Genomic DNA, 21,519 nt, shown 5'->3' with positions numbered 1-21,519 from the left:
ACTAAATGACAGGAGGGAGGACGAGAGTAAGATATGTACCTAAGTGCTCTGGGGGTTTGTGAGTAATTAATTGCTTCGGTACTTTTCCTTAGTAGCAGCATATCCTCACCCTGATTTCACACTTCGAGATGGAAGATTTAATTCTTCTCCTTCTGGAAAATGACAAGAGGAAATGGTACAGACTTGTGCTTTTTCCTGAACTTAGCAGCTCCTCCTGACAATTATTTACTCTACTCTCATGTACAAGCGTTTATTACAGTGCAATGTGTGCAGTAGGTGCTCAGTAAATACCATACAGAAGGCACTCTATAAATGTTGTTGATGAATTCTTGCACGATATCACAATTTTCACATTTATCGAGGACTTTCATACATTTATTCATTCATTCAATCAATAGTATTTGTTAAGCACTTACTGCTTATAGAGCACTGTACTGAGCACTTGGGAAAGTACAATAGAACAATAAAGAGTGACAATCCCTGCCCTCAACGAGCTCACATTTTAGAGGGGGAGAGAAAGACATCAATAGAAGTAACCAGACATCTTTAATGACAGATATATACATAACTGGCATGGCTCAGTGGAAAGAGCCTGGGCTTCGGAGTCAGAGATCATGGCTTCGACTCCGGCTCTGCCACTTGTCAGCTGTGGGACGGTGGGCAAGTCACTTCACTTCTCTGTGCCTCAGTTACCTCATCTGTAAAATGGAAATTAAGACTGTGAGCCTCCCGTGGGACGACCTGATTACCCTGTTTCTCCCCCAGCGCTTAGAACAGTGCTCTGCACATAGTAAGCGCTTAACAAATACCAACATTGTTATAAGTGCTGTGGAGCTGGGGGCCGGGGGAAAGCAAAGGGAGCAAGGCAGGTTAACACAGAAGGGAGATGAGGAAAAGTGGGGCTTAGCCTGGGAAGGCCTCTTGGAGGAGATGGGCCTTAGATAGGGCTTTGAAGGGGGAGAGAGTCATTGCCGGATTTGAGGAGGGAGGGCGTTCCAAGGTCAGAGGCGGGACGTGGGCCAGGGGTCGGTGGCGAGACAGGAGAAGACGAGGCCCGGTGAGGGGCAGCAGAGGAGCGGAGTGTGCGGACTGGGATGGAAAAGGAGAGAAGGGAGGTGAGGTGGGAGGGGGCGAGGGGATGGACGGCTTTGAAGTCAAGAGTGAGGAGTTTTCGCTTCAAACGGAGGTTGAAAGGCAACCTCTGGAGATTTTTGAGGAGGGGGGTGACATGTCATAAACTTTTCTGTGGAAAGATGTGCCGGGCAGCAGAGTGAAATATGGACTGGAGTGGGGAGGAGGTTGGGAGGTCAGCAAGGAGGCTGATGAAGCAAGGCCTATTTGTATTGATGTCTGGGATAGGATGAGTGATCGTATTGACAACCTTAAAGACTTAGTTTAATTCTACTATTATAATCTTCTAATCTGTAAATTATGCTCACATGATAATAATAATAATAATAATAATAATCATGGTGGTATTTGTTAAGCATTTACTATGTGCAAAGCACTGTTCTAAGCGCTGGGGGGATACAAGGTGATCAGGTTGTCCCATGTGGGGCTCACAATTTTAATACCCATTTTACAGGCGAGGGATCTGAGGCACAGAGAAGTTAGGTGACTTGCCCGAAGTCACACAGCTGGCGAGCGGCAGAGCCGGGATTAGCACCCATGACCTCTGACTCCCAAGCCCGGGCTCTTTCCACTCAGCCATGCTGCTTCTGTCACCTCTCAGCTAGACTGGGTGGTTAGTGAAGAGAATGAATGGCAACGGGATATAATTGTGGTAGTCGGTAAGCACTTACTCTATTCCAGAGATTGTCCTAAAACAGCGTTAGAACCCAGCGCTTAGAACAGTGCTTGGCACATAGTAAGCGCTTAACAAATGCCATCATTATTAAACAAGACCATCAAGTCCCACCTGGGGTTCCCAGGAGGGAGAGCGGGGATTGAATCGCCATTTTGCAGAGCAGGGACTGAGAGCCGGAGAAGTGAACCGACTTGCCTAAGGTCACACAGATGGTAATTGGTGGGGCCGGGATTAGAACTCGGATCCTCTGGCTCCCAGTTCCTTGTTCTATCCACTAGGCCATGTTGCTTTCCATAATGAGACAACTCTGGAATGTAAGCTTGTTGTGAGCGGGGAATTTGTCCGTTATCGTGCCCTCTCCCAAGTGCTTAGTACAATGCTTTGCACACAGTAAACACTCAATAAATACAGTTAATTGATTCCTGGGTGGAGAGCAGAGGAAATTTTTTCAGGATAAGATAAAATAAAGCCTTAGCAATGACAGTAATAATAATAATGATCGTCATATTTGTTAAGCGCTTATTACGTGTCAGATACCGTACAAAGCGTTGTGCAAGGAAGAAGATAATCGGGTTGGACCCAATCCCTGTCCCACATAGTCCTCACAGTCTTGATCCTTGTCCCACATGGGGCTCACAGTCTCTATCTCCATTTTATAGATGAGCAAACTGTGGCCCAGAGAAGTGAAGTGACTCGCCCCAGGTCACGCAGCAGACAGGTGGCAGAACCGGGATTAGAATCCAGGTCCTCTGACTCCCAGGCTCGGGCTTTTTCCACTAGGCCATGCTACTTGTTGGAATGAGAGTCGCCTTGTTTCCTGGTCATCAGTCTCCGCTATAGATTTTACCAAGCAATAAAGGGAACTTGAAAAACCTTTTTTAGTTAATACCACTGTCTTGTACCGTGTTTTAGATCGGACTCAATTTAAATGCAAAGTAGTTCATTTGGAAAGTTATAAAATGGGACCGGCTGAAGGTTTTGTTTATGTGGGTCATTTCTTTTAAACTTGGTGGAGAGCATGTACTTACCTTTTAAAGTGGTTTAAACTTCTCTCCTGCAACCTTCCCTGCCATATGGGGTGTCCAGACAATTTGCATCCAAAGAGAAATTCCATGTAATCCCAGGGGAATGAGTTATGCAAGTGAAATATTTTCGTTCAAAGCCCAATTAAGTAAGCCTCTCAGATCCTTTAGTTTCGGTCAGCTTGTATCGATGTACAGTTCATACAGAAGAAAAAGAAGAGTAGCTCATAAACATAAATTTTAGAATAAATCCAGAAACAGACAAGAAGTTCGAGCGACTCTGGTTTTGGTTCATTAATATCTGCTATTAAAGTATGGAAGTAAAATATATGATTTCAAGGCACAATGCTTTGAAATTCATTCACTCATTCATTCAATAGCGCTTACTATGTGCACAGCACTGTACTAAGCGCTTGGAATGAACAAGTCGGCAACAGATAGAGACGGTCCCTGCCCTCTGACGGGGTCACGGTCTAATCGGGGGAGACGGGCAGACGAGAACGATGGCGATGAATAGAGTCGAGGGGAAGAACGTCTCATAAAAACAATGGCAACTAAATAGAATCAGGGTGATGTACATCTCATTAAACAAAATAAATAGGGTGATGAAGATCTATAGAGTCGAGCAGACGAGCACAGTGCCGAGGGGATGGGACGGGAGAGGGGGAGGAGCAGAGGGAAAGGGGAGAGAAGAGGGTTTAGCTGCGGAGAGGTGAAGGGGGGAGTAGAGGGAGCAGAGGGAAAAGGTGGGGGGTGAGAGAAGCAGCGTGGCTTAGTGGAAGGAGCCTGGGCTTGGGAGTCAGAGGTCGTGGGTTCAAATCCTGGCTCCGCCACTTGTCTTCTGTGTGACCTTGGGCAAGTCCCTTCACTTCTCGGTGCCTCAGTTACCTCCTCTGTAAAATCGGGATTAAGACTGTGAGCCCCACGTGGGACAATCTGATTACCATATATGTTCCTCAGAGCTTAGAACATTACTTGGCACATAGTAAGCACCTAACAAATACCATCATTATTAGTATTATTATTGCCATAAGCCAACAAAATCTGCAAAGAACATTTGCATGTTACTGTTAATGAGGTAGCAAATAATGTCACAATCACCGAGGCAGGGAATGAACACAGGAAGCACTCAGTAAGTACCACTGATGCCTTATCTTTTTGCTTGTACTTGTTGCTAATAGGAAATAGTCAGTGGAGGCTTGCTCATTCATTCATTCATTCAATAGTATTTATTGAGCGCTTACTATGTGCAGAGCACTGTACTAAGCGCTTGGAATGTACAGTTCAGCAACAGAGACAATCCCTGCCCATTGACAGGCTTGCAGTCTAATCAGGGGAGACAGACGGACAAAAACAAGATGCCAATCAAGTTTCATCTGTATATCAGGCAGTCAGTCATATTTATAGAGCGTTTACTGTGTGCAGAGCACTGTACTAAGCACTTGGGAAAGTACAGTACAAGAATGTAATGGACACATTCCCTTAAAGTCTATGAGCAGAGCACTGTACTAAGCACTTGGGAGAGTGCAGTACTAGAGTTAATAGACATGTTCCCAGCCTACAAGCCACGTACAGTCTAGAAGCAGTGAAGCAGTCTGGCTTAGTTCATTCATTCATTCAATAGTATTTATTGAGCGCTTACTATGTGCCGAGACAAATCGGCAACAGATAGAGACAGTCCCTGCCCATTGACGGGTTTACAGTTTAATCGAGAGAGACAGACAGACAAAAGCAATAGCAATAAATAGAATCAAGTGGAAAGAGCACGGGCTTGGGAGTCAGAGGTCGTGGGTTCTAATCCCAGCTCCACCACTTATCAGCTATGTGACTTTGGGCAAGTCACTTAACTTCTCTGGGCCTCAGTGACCTCATCTGTAAAATGGGGATTGACACTGTGAGTTCAGCATGGGACAACCTGATCCTCTTGTACCTACCTCAGCACTTAGAACAGTGCTTATCATATAGTAAGCGCTTAACAAATTCCATCATTATTAATTATTATTAGAGGGGGAGGCCGACATTGATATGAGCACAAGTGCCGCAGGGCTGAAGAATGGCAAAGTATCAATTACTTAAAGGGTGAAGTTGGTGTTAGAAGAAATCAAAGAGCTCGCAGTCTAGTGGAGGAGACAGACATTAATAGAAAGAAATAAATGACAGATATGGACATAATAAATCCTGTGTTGTCGGGACAAGGAATGAAGAAAGGGAGCAAGTCAGGGAGACGCAGAAGGGAACGGGAGAAGAGGAAAGGAGGGCTTAGTGGGAGAAGTATTTTAAGGAAATTCTGGACAATGGAAATATGTGTGCGAGAGTACAATAGTTGAGAGCGTTCAATCTAGCGGGACAGAGAGACCCGGATTGGAGCCCAGGTCTCTCTGACTCCCAGGCCCGGACTCTATCCACTAGGCACACTTTTATCCTACTGGAAAACATTCTTCATCTCCAAAGGAGAGCATCTGAGAACAGACAGACCAGAGGAAATCTGGGATAGATGTATTCTGGCCAATGTAATAGTGCCCTAGGGTTATAGAAAAATGATTCTCTGCTTGATGGAACTTTTCCAGTGATTCTGCTCTTAAATGACAAATTTTTGAGGCTGCAGTTTTCAGATTGCTCAGATATGGCTCAGGCATTGTGAAGGGAGGACTTGTTTTGACTAAGCTTCAGAATGCACTGCAGAGTCACCGTGTGAGTTTGTGAAAATTGAATTTTAACTTAAAGGTAAATTTCTTGTCTTTGAACAGTCTGCAAGCGAATACAGAAGTCTTTTGGATAATCTTCACAGATTGGAGCGGGAGCACATGCAGAGGTGTCTTTTGGTGAAGCGGGAAGAAGACTTCGCCAAAGCTTACAGACAGCTGGCTATTTTCCAGCGAAATGAGATACACAAGATCTTTTTCACGCAGATAAAAAGTGCTCTTTTTAAGGGGGAACTGAAGTTAGAAACAGCTAAAACATTACTTCTGGATTACTCTAAGAGACAGGTAATAATCATGAAAATTTCATTCAGTTATTGTCAGCAGTATTACCACAAATCTCTTTCCTTTAAGAGCGATCCCTTTCTTTCTTTCTTTCTTTCTTTCTTTCTTTCTTTCTTTCTTTCTTTCTTTCTTTCTTTCTTTCTTTCTTTCTTTCTTTCTTTCTTTCTTTCTTTCTTTCTTCCTTCCTTCCTTCCTTCCTTCCTTCCTTCCTTCCTTCCTTCCTTCCTTCCTTCCTTCCTTCCTTCCTTCCTTCCTTCCTCCTTCCTTCCTTCCTTCCTTCCTTCCTTCCTTCCTTCCTTCCTTCCTTCCTTCCTTCCTTCCTTCCTTCCTTCCTTCCTTTTCTCCTTTCCTTTCCTTTCCTTTCTCTCTCTCGGCAGAGCTGGGATTAGAACCCAGATCCTTTCGACTCTAGGGTCCATGCTCTATCCACTAGGCCACGCTGCTTCCGTCTGACTGGTTAATGTTGTATCCTCAAGAAAGAGTAGATCCAGGTTGTATGAATCACCTTTTCACTATGCAGATGAAGTAATTGAGGCCCAGAGAAGTTAAATGACTTGCCCAAGGTCACACAGCAGATACGTAGCAGAGCAGGAATTTTAGCCCAGGTCCTTCTGACTCCCAGGCCTGTGCTCTATCCACTAGGCAATGCTGCTTCTCCCAAGAGTTCAGTACATGCTCTGCACACAGTAAGTGCTCAGTAAATATGATTGATTGATTGAACCAAGGCTGATGTTAGAGATCTCTTTTTTCCAATCATGCAACAGTTTTTTCCCTCTATCTTTGATATTGCATATATAGTACTTGTTAAGCTCTTACTATGTCCCAAGTGCTGCTCTAAGCACTCAGTAGATACAAGTTAATCAGGTTGGACACAGTCCATGTCCCACATGGGGCCCACAGTCCTAACCTCCGTTCTACAGATGAGGTGACTGAGGTCCAGAGAAGTGAAGTGACTTGCCCAGGGTCACACGGCAGACATGTGGTAGACCTAGGATTAGAACTTAGGTCCTTCTGACTTCTGAGCCCATGCTCTATCTACTAGGCCATGCTTTTTCTCTCTCTTGGTAAATTTGGATGTGATTTTTTCAGCCCGTTTGAACCTTGCGAAGAATAATGGGTGTAACGCTCTCACCCACCAAAGCCTCTCCTGTGTGCTGTGACTTTTCGCTTCCTTTTCTAACTAGGGGGAGATAGAAGAATTAATGGATTATCTGCAGGCTAATAAGAAGTATCATCTGAGTCAAAGATTTGCCTCCAGGGAATGCCTTATCAGGAATATCCGGATATCGGAATCCCGCGCTCAAGGGTTCCTGAACACAGCTGCCGCTCAGCTAATCAGCCTCATCAATAAAACCCAAAGGTAAATATTCCTAGGTCTGCCAGCTTTGTACGCCAGATAATCCTTCTCTCCACCTTCAAAGCCCTATTAAGATGACATCTCCTCCAAGAGGGTTTCTCTGATGAAGCCCTCTTTTCCTGGCTCTCTCTCCCTTCTGCATCCTCGATCTGTAACCTTTGGACATTTGATAATAATAATGATGATGATGGTATTTGTTAAGCGTTTACCATGTGCCAAGCACTGTTCTAAGCACTGGGATAGATACAGAGTAATCAGGTTGTCCCACGTGGGGCTCCCGGTCTTAATCCCCCTTTTACAGATGAGGGAACTGAGGCCCAGAGAAGTTGTGACTTAAATTAAAGTTAAGTGACTCGCTCAGAGTCACACAGCTGACAAATGGCAGAGCGGGGATTAGAACCCATGACCTCTGACTCCCAAGCCCGGACTGATTCCACTAAGCCACGCTGCTTCTCTATTTGATATTCACCCACCCACAACCCCACAGCACTAATATGTGCGTATCTTTAAATTATATATTCTAAATTCTTTATTCCTCCTAATAAATTCCTAATTCTGTGTCTCCCTAACTTACTCCTTTTGTTCTTCCCCCGTCCCAGCCCCACTGCACTTATATACATACCTGTCATTTATTTATGTGTATCAATGTTCATCTTCCCTGCCTCTAGACTGTAGGCTCATTGTGGGCAGGGAATGTGTCTATTTATTGTTGTATTCTATTCACACAAGTGCTTAGCAGAGTGCTCTGCACACAATAAGCGCTCGATGCATATGATTGAGTGAATATTTATGTCTCCCTCCCCCTCTAGACTGTCAACTCGTTATGGGCAGGGGATGTATCTGCTAATTCTATTGTACTCTCCCAAGTACTTAGTACAGTGCTCTGCACATAGTAAGCGCTCAATAAATACAGTTGCTTCATTGATTGATCTGGCCGTACCACTGCCGAAAATTCCAAAAGATTTACCCACAATTAAGGTGACATCTACACTCCCTGTCCCTAAGATTTGTAATTGTTTCAGTTGCTCTTTTCTTTTAAACAGATCAAAAGCATGCATCAGTTTCAGTATGCAAGGAAAATCAAGTACAGGTCTGGCTTTCTATCAGACGAGTGTTTCTAAAATGGTCCCTTCTGGTTTTAACTCATTTCTCTCGGAGGTGGAATCACATTGAGAAGTAAAACCTTGCTCTGGCCCTTTTAAATTTTAAATCTTGGTTTGGGATAGTAATGTGAGGTTATTGAGGAGCACAGGGCTGGGAGTCAGAAGGTCCAGTGTTCTAATCCTGGTTCTGCCACTCATCTGCTGTGTCACCATGGCCAAGTCACTTCACTTCTCTGGGTCTCAGTTCCATGGGAGCCCCGTGTAGGACAGGGACCGTTTCCAACCCTATTTGCCTGTGTCTGCCCCGACGCATAGTACAGTGCCTTGCACATAGTAAGTGTTTAACAAATATTATAATTATCGTTATTACTATTATTAGGTGTGTGCCCTGCCCATCAAGAATTTACAGCCTAGAGGGGGAGACTGACATTGATGTAAATAAATAAATTATGGATATATAATAATAATAATTATTATTATAGTATTTGTTAAACACTTATTATGTGCCAGGCCTGTACTAAGTGCTGGGGTGCATATTAGCTAATCAGATTAGACACATTCCCTGTCCCACTGTGGACGCACAGTGTCCACAGTCTTCATCCCAATTCTACAGATGAGATAACTGAGGCCCAGAGAAGTGAAGTGTCTTGCCCAAGGTCACACAGCAGACAAGTGGCAGAGCCAGGATTAGAAACCATGACCTTCTGACTCCCAGGCCCGGACTCTAGCCACTATGTGGACGTGCTCGGGGAGGAGTTAATATCGATTGCCCGAAGGTCACAGATCCCTGTGCAAAGAAGGGAGATGGAGCTGGGGAAGATAGGGCTTATTTAGGAAAAGCCTCTTGGAGGAGATGTGACCTTCAGTAATGCTGTTTACTGTTGTACTTTCCCAAGTGCATAGCACAGTGCTCTGCACACAGTAAGTGTTTAATAAATAGGATTAAATGAATGAACTCTCTGCATCCCATTACTTGAAATTTGTTAGTGTCCGTCTCCCCCTGCTAAATGGTAAATGCTTTGAGGGCAGGGATTGTACCTACTAATTTTGTTGTACTCTCCCAAGCGCTTATGGTATAGTGCTCTGAACAGAGTCAGTGTTGAGTAAAGGGCGATCACCAGGGATTGTCTCGGTTGCTGAATTGTACTTCCCAAGCTCTTAGTACAGTGCTCTGCACACAGTAAGCGCTCAATAAATACGATTGAATGAATGAATGAATGAATGGAAGGTGGAGAGAGTAGTGGTCTGGTGTCTTTGGAGGGGGAAGGAGTTCCAGGCTAGGAAGAGGGCGTGAAAAAGGGGTTGGTGATGAGATAGAGGAGATGGAGGCAAAGTGAGAAAACTGGCGCTAGAGGAGCGGAGCGTGAGGGGTGGACTGGAGTGGGAGGTCAGTGAGGCGAGGTAAGAGGTGGGGAGCTAAGTGACGCCCTTCAAGCCGACGGTGATGAGTTTCGGAATTACTGGGCGCTCCACCGGCAGAACAAGCGACGCAGAACCTAGGGTCTCGGGCCCTCAGTCTTGTGGGCGGTTGAATCATATTCATTGAGCACTTACTGTGTGTATAGCCCTGAACTAAACGCTTGGGAGAGTACAATATGACCATAAACAGACACATTCCCTGCCACAGAGAGTTTACAGTTGAGAGGGGGAGACAGACGTGAATAGAGAGAAAGAAATGACAGATATGGACCTAAGTGGTGTGGGGCTGGGAGGGGAAAAGAACAAAGCAAGTCAGGGGGACTTAGAAGGGAGTGGGAGAAGCCGTTCACACTAACTTCAGTCTCTAGGGCAGAATTTTGATGAACTGGATGTATAGTATAGGTTACTGTAGTATAATGTGGTATTTACTGAGCACCTACAGCACCTAGATGTGTAATTTATTTAGTTACATGAATGTCTGTCTCTTCCTGAAGCTGTTAGACTGTTTTGGTCTGAGAATGTGTCTGTTTATGGTTGTATTGTACTCTCCCAAGCGCTTAGTACAGTGCTCTGAACTCAGTAAGTACTTAATAAATATGACTGACTGACCTGCAGCATGCAGAGCACTGTAGGAAGCACCTGAGATCCCTTGCCAAGGATAGGAACTGTGTCCACTCTTCTTGCATCCCCACCCCCCCGCCTCCCGCACCCCCACGGTGCTCAGTACAGGGCTTGGCACCTCATAGGCACCTAACGAATGCCACGGTTATTATTAAGAAGAAGCAGCGTGGCCTAGTGGAAATGGGTGTGGGCCTGGAAGTCAGAGGACCTGGGTTCTAATTCTGGTTCTGGCACTTAATTGCTGTGTGAACTTGGGCAAGTCATTTACCCTCTCTGTGCCTCGTTTCCCTCATCCGGCTTAGTGGATAGAGCATGGGTGTGGGAGTCAGAAGGATCTGGGTTCAAATCTCAGCTCTACTCCATGTCTGCTGTGTGACCTTGGACAAGTCACTTCACTTCTCTTTGCCTCAGTTACCTCATCTTTAAATTGGGGATATGAGCGTGAGCCTCATGTGGGACAGAGACTGTCTCCAACCTGATTAACTTGTATCTATGCCCGTGCTTAGAACATTGCTTGGCACATATGAGTGCTTAACAAGTACCTTCATTATAATTAGATTTATGATTATAGCAGAGTGGGGATTCAATATCTGTACCCCCTCCTACTTAAAATGTGAGCATCATGTGAGACCTGATTATCTTGTATCTACCTCAGGGCTTAGTACAGGGCCTGGCACATAGTAAGGCTTTAAGAAATACCATTTTTTAAAAAAACTGCCATAAGGTAGTTATGCAAGGCGTATTAAACTGTCCAACCGGAAAGCTGGTTCTTTGAGATATTCTTTCTCAATTTGAAATCTATTACTAAAAAAGTGAATTTCTTAATTAGTAGATTTATTTTTTAAATTGGACCTTAACCAGAAGACCCAAATCAATCAATCAGTGGTATTTATTGAGCTCTTACTGTGTGCACTGAATTAAGCACTATATTAAGCCCTTGGGAGGGCGTAATATAAATATAATAAAAATATAATATAAAGAATCACCTGACACGTTCTCTTCCCATAATAATAATAATGTTGGTATTTGTTAAGCGCTTACTATGTGACAACACTGTTCTAAACGCTGGGGTAGATACAGGGTCATCAGGTTGTCCCACGTGAGGCTCACAGTTAATCCCCATTTTACAGATGAGGTAACTGAGGCACAGAGAAGTTAAGTGACTTGCCCACGGTCACACAGCTGGCAAGTGGCAGAGCTGGGATTCGAACCCATGACCTCTGACTCCCAAGCCCAGGCTCTTTCCACTGAGCCACGCAGCTCAGTGCCTTCCCTCAAAAACTACAAAACAATCATCGTAAGAAATATCCCATAATATTCCATCTTGAAATTTAAAATTCAGGCTAAATGAATCAGAAAATTGGGTTTTATCTATTTAACCCGTGTTTGGTGCGTTTTTATTCTAGAGCTGGGTATTTGGATGAAAATCAGATGAGAATTCTATTGGATCGAGCTCAAGCTGAAGTTCTTTCAGTTCGACATAAGTTGGAAAACGATTTAAAACACGAGAAGAAAAAGCTTCATCAAAAATTAATGATCAGGAGAAGACAAGAAATGTTACTCAAGGTAATGGAGTTCATAAAGAACCGTAATGGATCATTTTTGTTCTTCAGAACAGGAGAAACATCAACCTGTTACTGTTTATCACAGAAACTTTTACATCCTATCTGCATTTCGTACGTGACAAGTCTATGTCTGGAACTGTGGAAGAGAGTTGACCCCCCTTCATAGAAAAATAATTTGTGTTGCCCATAATAATAATAGTGGAATTTGTTAAGCACTTACGATGTGCCAAGAACTGCTCTAAGCTCGTTGTGAGCAGTGGATGTGTCCGTTATACTGTATTCTCCTAAGTGCTTAGTACGGTGCTCTGCGCAAAGTAAGCACTCAATAAATATGATTGACCGACTGCTTAGATACAGCGTAGGCCGATCGGATATTGTCCCCGTCCTCCATGGCATTCACAGTGTAGGGGAGACGGAGAGCCAGAATTGAATTCCTCTTTTACAGGAGAGGAACCTGTTCCCCCACAGAGACCTCCGATCTTTTGACCCCATCCAATTTTCTCAAGTGATCATCCCCCATATGATCTCCATACCCAAACTGTCTTCCCACGATGACCAAATCACAATCACTCTCTCTACCAGACTCTCCTCTCTTACTCCCCATCCCTTCGTCGATCCCGTACCACTAACCCACAACCCTGGATCACCTCCGTAGTCTGCCTCCTTCGCACGAGCCTCAGAAGGCTGCTGGCAGAAATCTAGAAATCCTGTCCACCCATAGTTCATCCTTGCCTGATTTAACTCTGCCCCGCAACATTTTTTCTCCATCCTAATCGACTGCCATGACCATTATCCTGGCCAGTAGTAGTTTGTTAATGAGATGTACATCACCTTGATTCTATTTATTTGCTATTGTTTTAATGAGATGTTCATCCCCTTGATTCTATTTATTGCCATTGTTCCTGTCTGCCCGTCTCCCCCGATTAGACCGTGCGCTCGTCAAAGGGCAGGGACTGTCTCTATCTGTTACCGATTTGTACATTCCAAGTGCTTAGTACAGTGCTCTGCACATAGTAAGCGCTCAATAAATACTATTGAATAGTAGTTTAACACCCTCCTCAAACCCTCTCTCTTCTGGCCTCCTTCATCTTTTGCCCCTAATGACCTGGCCATGTTCTTAATAGAGAAAATTGAAACTATCGAGTGTGATCTCCCTAAAATCTCCTCTGCTTCTTCTCAGTCCCTCCATCCTTCTGGACCTTCTTCAACTCTCCCATCTTTCCCAGCAGTATCTCAGGAGAAGATCCCCTGCCTCCTCTCTAACTCTACCCCCTCCACCTCCACCCATCCCTTTACTCCTTATCAAAGCACTTACCCCTTCCCTTCTTCCCTCCCTGATTGTCATCATCCACTGTTCACTCTTCTGTGGTTTCTTCCCCATTGGTCCCAAACGAGCTCATGTCTCCTCTATCCTAAAAAAATCCCCTCCCTTGACCCCACGGCTCTCTCGTGCTCTGCCCGCAGTTAGCGTTCATTAAATACTATTGAATGATCAGTTGATTGCTTGAAGTGTGGAGAAGTGAAGTGACTTGTCCATGGTCACACAGCAGGCAAGTGGAGGAGTTGGGTTTAGAACTCATGACTCCTAACTTCCAAGATTGGGCTTTACCACCAAGCAATACTCCTTCAAAAAAGCTTCGTGTGTGAACTAACACAATAATCACTGCACTACCTAAACCTCAACCAGTCATATATGTTTATCCACATTCATGGGCTTAGTTAATAATAATGATGACGGCATTTGTTAAGCACTTACTATGTGCAAAGCACTAGGGGGGCTACAGGGTGATCAGGTTGTCCCACGTGGGTCTCACAGTCGTAATCCCCAGTTTACAAATGAGGAAACTGAGGCACAGAGAAGTGAAGTGACTTGCCCAAAGTCACACAGCTGACAAGTGACTGAACCAGGATTTGAACCCATGACCTCTGACTCCCAAGCCCAGGTTCTTTCCACTGAGCCACACTGCTTCCCTAAGTTAACTTTGTCTGTCTGGATTCGTAAAACATTCTTCGTGTCATCAGCCCTTCTCTCTTTTGAAATCAATTAAACTTTTCAGAACACCTGCTTGTAATGGAATGGGTTTAAATCATTGCTCTCCCAGAGGTGTTCTATGGTCTTAGCAAAATTGAATCCCACAAGGGTGAACACTTCCTTTGCCGGGAATCAAGTTTTACAGTAGATAAATTCTTGCCACAGTTTGGGACTGAGGTGAAATTCCAGACACCTCACCTCCAAAGGAGCTGAAATGGGAGAAATGATGCTGATCTTCTTTACAATTTTACAAGTATTAAGTAGAGAATGGGGAATAGTCTAGACTGTAAAATCGTTTTGGATAGGGAATGTGTCTGTTGTATTGTTATATTGTATTCTCCCAAAGGCTAAGTACATCTGCTCTGCACACAGTAAGCTCACAGCAAATACAAATTGGCTGAATAAATAGAGTGTTCAAGAGTTAGTTCACTTGATCGAAAAATACAGATTTCCACACAAGGGTCAGCATATGCCATTGCAATAGATAGAGTAACTGGGTGGCATACACCGATGGAAATCTTCAGGGAAGACAATGAGATCCAATCCCGCCTCTGCCACTTGCCTGCTGTGTGAGCTTGGGCCAGTCACTTCACTGCTCATTGATAAAATGGAGAGGCCTTAGCTGTTCTCTCCCTACTCCAAAAACTGTGCGCCCCGTGAAGGATGAGAACTGACTGGGTCTGATCTGATCGTATCGTCTCTACGGTGCTTAGAGGCTCAGTACTTGTCCCAAAGTCAGCACCTCACAGATAGCGCCAGTGGCTTAGTGGACAGAGCCCGGGCCTGGAAGTCGGAAGTACCTGGGTTCTAATCCCGGCTCCACCACTTGTCTTCTGTGTGACCTTAGGCAAGTCACTTCATTTCTCTGGGTCTCAGTTACCCCATCTGGAAAATGGAGATTAAGAGTGTGAGCCCCATATGGGATGGGAACTGTGTCCAACCTGATTGACTTGTATCTACCCCAGTTCTTAGAACAGTGCTTGGCACATAGTAAGAGCTTAACAAGTACCATAACAAGAAAATTATTATTACAGTGCTTGGCGTATAATAAGCACCTCAATACCAGAAAAATAAAATAATAATGTTATAGTGGTACCTGTTGTAACAGAATAATAAAATAACAATATTATTATGATACTTGTTAAGTGCTTACTATGTGCCAAACAGTGTAATAATGTACCAAGCAAAAGACAATAATAGCAATAATTATTATCATATTCATATTACTGCCTGTCTAGAGGGGGAGTAGGGGAACACACCTACTAATTCTTTTGTACTGTACTCTCCCAAGCACTTTGTACAGCGCTGGGCACACAGTAAGCACTCCATTCATTCAATCGTATTTACTGAGCGCTTTTCTAAGCACTTGGAAAGTACAATTCGGCAACAGATAGAGACCATCCCTACCCAACAGCGGGCTTACGGCTTAGAATGGCGGAGACAGAGAACAAAACAAAAGAAGTAGACATCAATAGCATCCAAATAGCTCAATAAATACGATGGATCGATGTCTTCCGCTCTATCCCCGTGACCTTTTCCTTTTTAAGCAAAAGGAACACCGTAAGGAGCAGCTTTCCCTGGACGAGGCGACGAGGACCTCGAAGGAGATAGGTCCGTATCTACGCCAGCGACAGGCACTGCTGAGCGACGGTGAGGCGGCATCGGAGGGGTTGATGGACAGGCTGGACGTCACCGCCGCCGAGGAGCTGAAGGGGCTGAGGGAGAGCTTGACCGAGAAGGCCGTAGAAGACCTCGGGCGCATCCGGCACGGCGCCTTGGCGCAGGAGCTGTGGAAACTGGACGTGCCGCGCCTCTACGTGCAGCGGCTCCTGGAGGAGCAGAGCGGGGAGCTGGCCCTTCGCACCCAGCAGCTCCAACAAGCCGAGCGGGACGCCGGGCAGGACGCGCGAGAATCGCTCCGGAAAACCAGGCAGAAACTCAAGGAGGAGTTGGAGAGCGGCGTTGCTGCACAGAGGGAGTTGAGGGACCAGGAACGCCTGGTTTTCACGTACGTATTTAGCCGGGCTCCGGTATATTGAGAACTGGGAGAAGCAGCGTGGCCTCGTGGGTAGACCACGGCCCTAGATGTCAGATGGACCTGACTTATCCCATCTCAGCCTTACTTATCTGCTGTGTGACGTGGGGCAAGTCACTCCACTTCTCTGTGTCTCAGTTCCCTCACCTGCAAAATGGGGATTACGACTGTGAGCCCCATGTGGGACAACCTGATTACCTTGCATCTACCCTAGCGCTTAGAACAGTGCCTAAGTGCTTAACAGATTCCACAGTAATTATTATTATTGTTATTAGAAGGACCTGCGTTCTAATCCGGACTCCCCCACTTATCAGCGTGGCTCAGTGGAAAGTGGCTTTGGAGTCAGAGGTCATGAGTTCGAATCCCAGCTCTGCCACTTGTCAGCTGTGTGACTGTGGGCAAGTCACTTAACTTCTCTGTGCCTCAGTTACCTCATCTGTAAAATGGGGATTAAGACTGTGAGCCCCACGTGGGACAACCCTATTCCCCTGTGTCGACCCCAGCGCTTAGAACAGTGCTCTGCACATAGTAAGCGCTTAACAAATACCAACATTATTATTATTATTATCTGCTGCGTGACTTTGGGCAAGTCACTTCACTTCTCTAGGCCTCACTTGCCTCATCCGTAAGATGAAGATTGAGACCGCGAGCCCCACATGAGACAGGGACTGTGTCCAGCCTGATTTGCTTGAATCCTCCCTAGTGCCTAGTACAGTGCCTGGCACATAGTAAGCACTTAACAAATACCATAATTATTATTATGTTTGTTAGCAAATACCATATTTATTATTATCATGTAGCATTTACTCTGGGCTAAGTGATCGGAAAACAGAAGCTAATCAGATGAAGCCAGCCCGTGGGGATTGAGAAGCAGCCTGGCTCAGTGGAAAGAGCATGGGCTTTGGAGTCAGGGCTCATGAGTTCGAATCCCAGCTCTGCCACTTGTCGGCTGTGTGACTGTGGGCAAGTCACTTAACTTCTCTGTGCCTCAGTTCCCTCATCTGTAAAATGGGGATTAAGACTGTGAGCCCCACGAGGGACAACCTGATTCCCCTATGTCTACCCCAGCGCTTAGAACAGTGCTCGGCACATAGTAAGCGCTTAACAAATACCAACATTATTATTATTATTAAGTAAGAGACGGGGAGAGTAGACATCTCATCCCTACTTCCCCCCTGAGGAAATCGAGGCCCGGAGTCGTCCGTGTCGGCCTAGGGCACAGGAAGCCTTTCATCTGGAGTTCACTTTACCTTGGGGTTTGGTGAAAAGACAATCCCTTTCTGTTTTCGAAAGAACCAGATGTTCTTTTTAAAATGTAATCTTATCTGACGCGTTGTCTTGGCTCATCTACCGCTGTCGAATCGTGCCCGATCCATAGCGACACCATGGACACGTCTCTCCCCGAGTGCCCCGCTTCCATCTGCAATCATTCCGGTAGTGGATCCATAGAGTTTTCTCGATAAAAATCCGGCAGCGGATTACCGTTGCCTCCTTCCGCGCACTAAATGAGTCTCTGCGCTCGACTCTCTCCCGGACCGCTGCTGCCCAGCACAGGGCCCTCAAAATCGCAATTCCCTGGGCTGGGAGGTAATTCCAGAAGCTTGCGTTCCATTTGCAGACTTTTGGAAAGCTTTTCTCCCCTTCCTGAAGTGCTTTTAGATGAGTGAGGTGTGCAGGCTCCCGTTGAGTCAATCAGTGCCCCTCAATCAGGATGGCTTTCCTGGAGACTCGAGAGTGCATCAGAGTATTCAAACGGTCAAACCACAGAGGGTCTGCCCAAGGTGAACAGGGGAACAGGTTGGAGAAATTACAGCGCTTTTTCTGCCGTTTCTGTGCTAATCACATGTAACTGGCTCGCTGGGTTACAGTTCATAGCCCAACCTGTTTCCTCAGTTTAGAGTAAGCGAGCTCTATGGCCTAGTGGAAAGAGCACGGGCCTGGAAATCAGAAGGACCTGGGTTCTAATAATAGTAATAATAATAATAAGGATGGTATTTGTTAATAGTAAAAATAACAATGGTATTTGTTAAGTGTGCTTACTATGTGCTGAGCACTGTTCTAAGCGCTGGGATAGAAACAAAGTTATCAGGTTGTCCCGCGTGGGGCTCACAGTCTTAATCTCTATTTTACAGATGAGGGAACTGAGGTACAGAGAAGTTAAGTGACTTGCCCAAGGTCACACAGCAGACAAGTGGCAGAGTCGGGATTAGAACCCATGACCTCTGACTCCGGGACCTTTCCACTAATTCCGGCTCCACCATTTGTCAGCTGTGTGTGACGTTGGGCAAATCGCTTCACTTCCTGGGGCCACATGGGACAGGGACTGTGACCAACCTGATTTGCTCGTATCCACCCCAGAGCTCAGTACAGTGCCTGACACATAGTAAGCGCTTCACCAATACCACAGTTACCATTATTATTATTATTATCATCACTAGGCTGTGCTGCTTCTCCTACTGATATTATTACTTATTTAGCACTTACTCTTCTAAGCTCTGGAGGAGGTAGAAGTAATCCGGTTGGATCCGGTCCCTTTCCCACATGGAGATCACAATCCAAATAGCAGAAAGAAGTATGAAAATCCCTACTATCCCAAGGAGATAGCCGCGTGGCTCAGTGGAAAGAGCACGGGCTTAGGAGTCAGAGGTCCTGGGTTCTAATCCCGAATCTGCCACCCGTCAACTGTGTGACTTCGGGCAAGTCACTTAACTTCTCGGTGCCTCAGTGATCTCATCTGTAAAATGGGGATTAAGACTGTGAGCCTCACGTGGAACAATCTGATTACCCTGTGTCTACCCCAGCACTTAGAACAGTGCTCGACACATAGTAATCGCTTAACAAATACCAACATTATTATGATTATTATTATTATTATGAGAAGTGACTTACCCAAATCCATGTGGTAGGCATGTGGCTGAACTGATATTAGAACCTAGATCTTCCAGGCTGGTGGTCTTTCTACTAGGCCATGTTGTTTTCCTGCAAGACAACAACCCAGTTGGGAAGGAATATGACGCTTTCTCTGATCAAAAGCAGCCCACAGCTGAAGGTTTCGACAGGAAAATTCTCCTCAATAAAATGCTAAGCCTGGAATCGATTGGATTATATTGTGTCAATCCTAGCACTTAACATGGTGCTTGGCATAGAGAAAGTGCTTAGTAAATATTATTATTAGTATATTATTTTTGTTCTGTGTTGTAAAGATTAACAATGATCACACGTTGTTTAGCATGGATGAGAAAAGAAGATTAATATTGACGAAAGCCCATACTATCTTTACTATTTTTCATTCGTAGAGAACGACCCTAATTGTTTAATCTCTATTGAAAATTCAATGGGCAATAAAAATTTTCATGGGTCAGTATAAATAATGATTAATATTGATGAAAGCACATACTATCTCTAGTATTTTTCATTCGTAGAGACCTATCCTAATGGTTTAATCTCTATTGAAAATTCAATGGGCAGTAAGAATTTTCATGGTCAGTATAAATTAGAAATGGCAAATCGTACATATGGCTGCGGTAATATAATTAGATTTCTAAATATGACCATCTTTGATTGAAATTAGAAATCCAGAGGACCGTTTCATCTGTAATTCATTTTTTGGCTTTTGAAAAGCATTTATCGCTTTTGAAAATCAACACTTTGGAATATAGCTCTTGTGTGATTCCTCATGTTTAATTTATAGGAAGCACTTGAGGAGAGCACAATAAAGTAGACACAGCATGGTCTAGTGGCTAGAACACGGGCCTGGAAGTTAGAGGACCTGGCTTTTAATCCCGGCTCTGCCTCTTGGCCGCTGTGAGACCTTGGGCAAGTCACTTGATTTCTCTGTGTCTTTGTTTTCTCATCAGTGAAACGGGGATTAAATCCTACTCCTTCCTACTTTGACTGTGAGCCCCATATGGGAGAGGGACTGGATCTACCCTGCTGCTTGGTGCTCAGTGCATAGTCGGCACTTAACAAATATCAATCGATCGATCAGTGATATTTATTGAGCGCTTACCATGTGCAGAGCACTGTACTAAGAGCTTGGGAGAGTACAATGCAACAGAATCAGCAGGCACATTCCCTGCCCATAATGTCCTTACAGTCTAGAGGGGGAGACAGCCGTTAATTACTTCATGCCAATATTATAATTATTATTACTCTTATTGGCATTCGATCAGCTTTCCCCCTTCCTTCTTACCTCATTGATTCCCACTACAGTCCAACCTGCACACTTTGCTCCTCTAACCCCAACCTACCCACACACCGTATTTGGATCTCGTCCGAGAAGCAGCATGGCATAGATGATAAAGCACAGGCCTGGGAGGCAGAAGATCATGGATTCTAATCCTGGATTCACCTCATGTCTGCTGTGTGACCTTGGGCTACTCACTTCGCTTCTCTGGGCCTCAGTTACCTCATCTGTAAAAGGGGGATTGAGACTGTGAGCCCCTTATGGGACAGGGACTCTGTCCAACCTGATTAGCTTGAATCCACCTCAGTGTTTAGTACAGTACCTGGCACATAGTAAGCACTTAACAAATACCATAATTATTATTAATATTTGTCTCATATTTATTGAGTGCTTACTATGTGCAGAGCACTGTACTAAGTGCCTGGAATGTACAATTCGGCAACAGATAGAGAAAATCCCTGCCCATTGACGGGTTTACTGTCTAATCTTACAGTCTAATTACAGTCTAGTCTCACCATAGATCCACTGCCCACATCCTGCCTCTAGCCTATAACTCCCTTCCCTTTCATATAATAATAATGTTGGTATATGTTAAGCGCTTACTATGTGCCAAGCACTGTTCTAAGCGCTGGGCAAGGATACAAGGCGATCAGGTTGTCCCACGTTGGGCTCACAGTCTTAATTCCCATTTTACAGATGAGGGAACTGAGGCCCAGAGAAGTCAAGTGACTTGCCCAAAGTCACACAGCTGATAAGCAGCGGAGCCGGAATTTGAACCCATGATCTCTGACTCCCCAGCCCGCGCTCTTTCCACTGAGCCACACTGGTAGATACAAGGTAATCAGGTTGTCCCACGTGGAGCTCACAGTCGTAATCCCCATTTCACAGATGAGGTCACTGAGGCCAAGAGAAGTTAAGTGGCTTGCCCAAGGTTACACAGCAGACATGTGGCAGAGCCGGGATTAGGACCCACGTCCTCTGACTCCCAAGCCTGGGCTCTTTCCACCAAGCCACAGATGAGTTCTCCAAGGGATTGGGCATAAAGTAGAAGGGGCTTTAGAACTGGGGTTTGAGGATCCCCCACAGTTTTGGGGTGGGAGGCAAAGAAGAAGCCAACAAAAGAGATTGCCAGTAAAGAGCCATCGGTGCAATTTGTAGATTTTAAAGTTTCACACGATTCATGATTCAAAACCCTTCCCAGGAAGTTGTATATTTCCCTCATCCTTGCATGCGTGGACTGCCCATCTGAACTCAGTGTTTAGTTGTTAGGTTCCGAAGACATTTTTTTTCAAAACGGTCTACCCTACCTGGCTATTCCAGCTGGAATTGGGGGGCAGATGTGCGTGGCTCAGTAGAAAGAGCATGGGCTCGGGAGTCAGAGGTCATGA

General features: G+C 45.0%; 1 protein-coding gene across 1 annotated transcript in view; it reads left to right on the top strand.

Moving 5' to 3' along the window:
- EVC2 (EvC ciliary complex subunit 2) overlaps positions 1 to 21,519 on the top strand; it is a 174,393-nt gene that overhangs the window by 87,066 nt on the left and 65,808 nt on the right. The window contains exons 11-14 of the mRNA XM_029063978.2: positions 5,577 to 5,816; positions 6,998 to 7,173; positions 11,720 to 11,879; positions 15,458 to 15,918. Of these exons, the coding sequence (XP_028919811.1) occupies positions 5,577 to 5,816; positions 6,998 to 7,173; positions 11,720 to 11,879; positions 15,458 to 15,918 (1,037 nt within the window). The remainder of the gene's footprint in view (positions 1 to 5,576; positions 5,817 to 6,997; positions 7,174 to 11,719; positions 11,880 to 15,457; positions 15,919 to 21,519) is intronic.

Source organism: Ornithorhynchus anatinus, chromosome 4, assembly GCF_004115215.2.
Source record: "Ornithorhynchus anatinus isolate Pmale09 chromosome 4, mOrnAna1.pri.v4, whole genome shotgun sequence".
NCBI classification, from domain to species: Eukaryota; Metazoa; Chordata; class Mammalia; order Monotremata; family Ornithorhynchidae; genus Ornithorhynchus; species Ornithorhynchus anatinus.
Note: the sequence above shows the minus strand (reverse complement) of the source record. Positions and strands in the feature narration are given on the sequence as shown.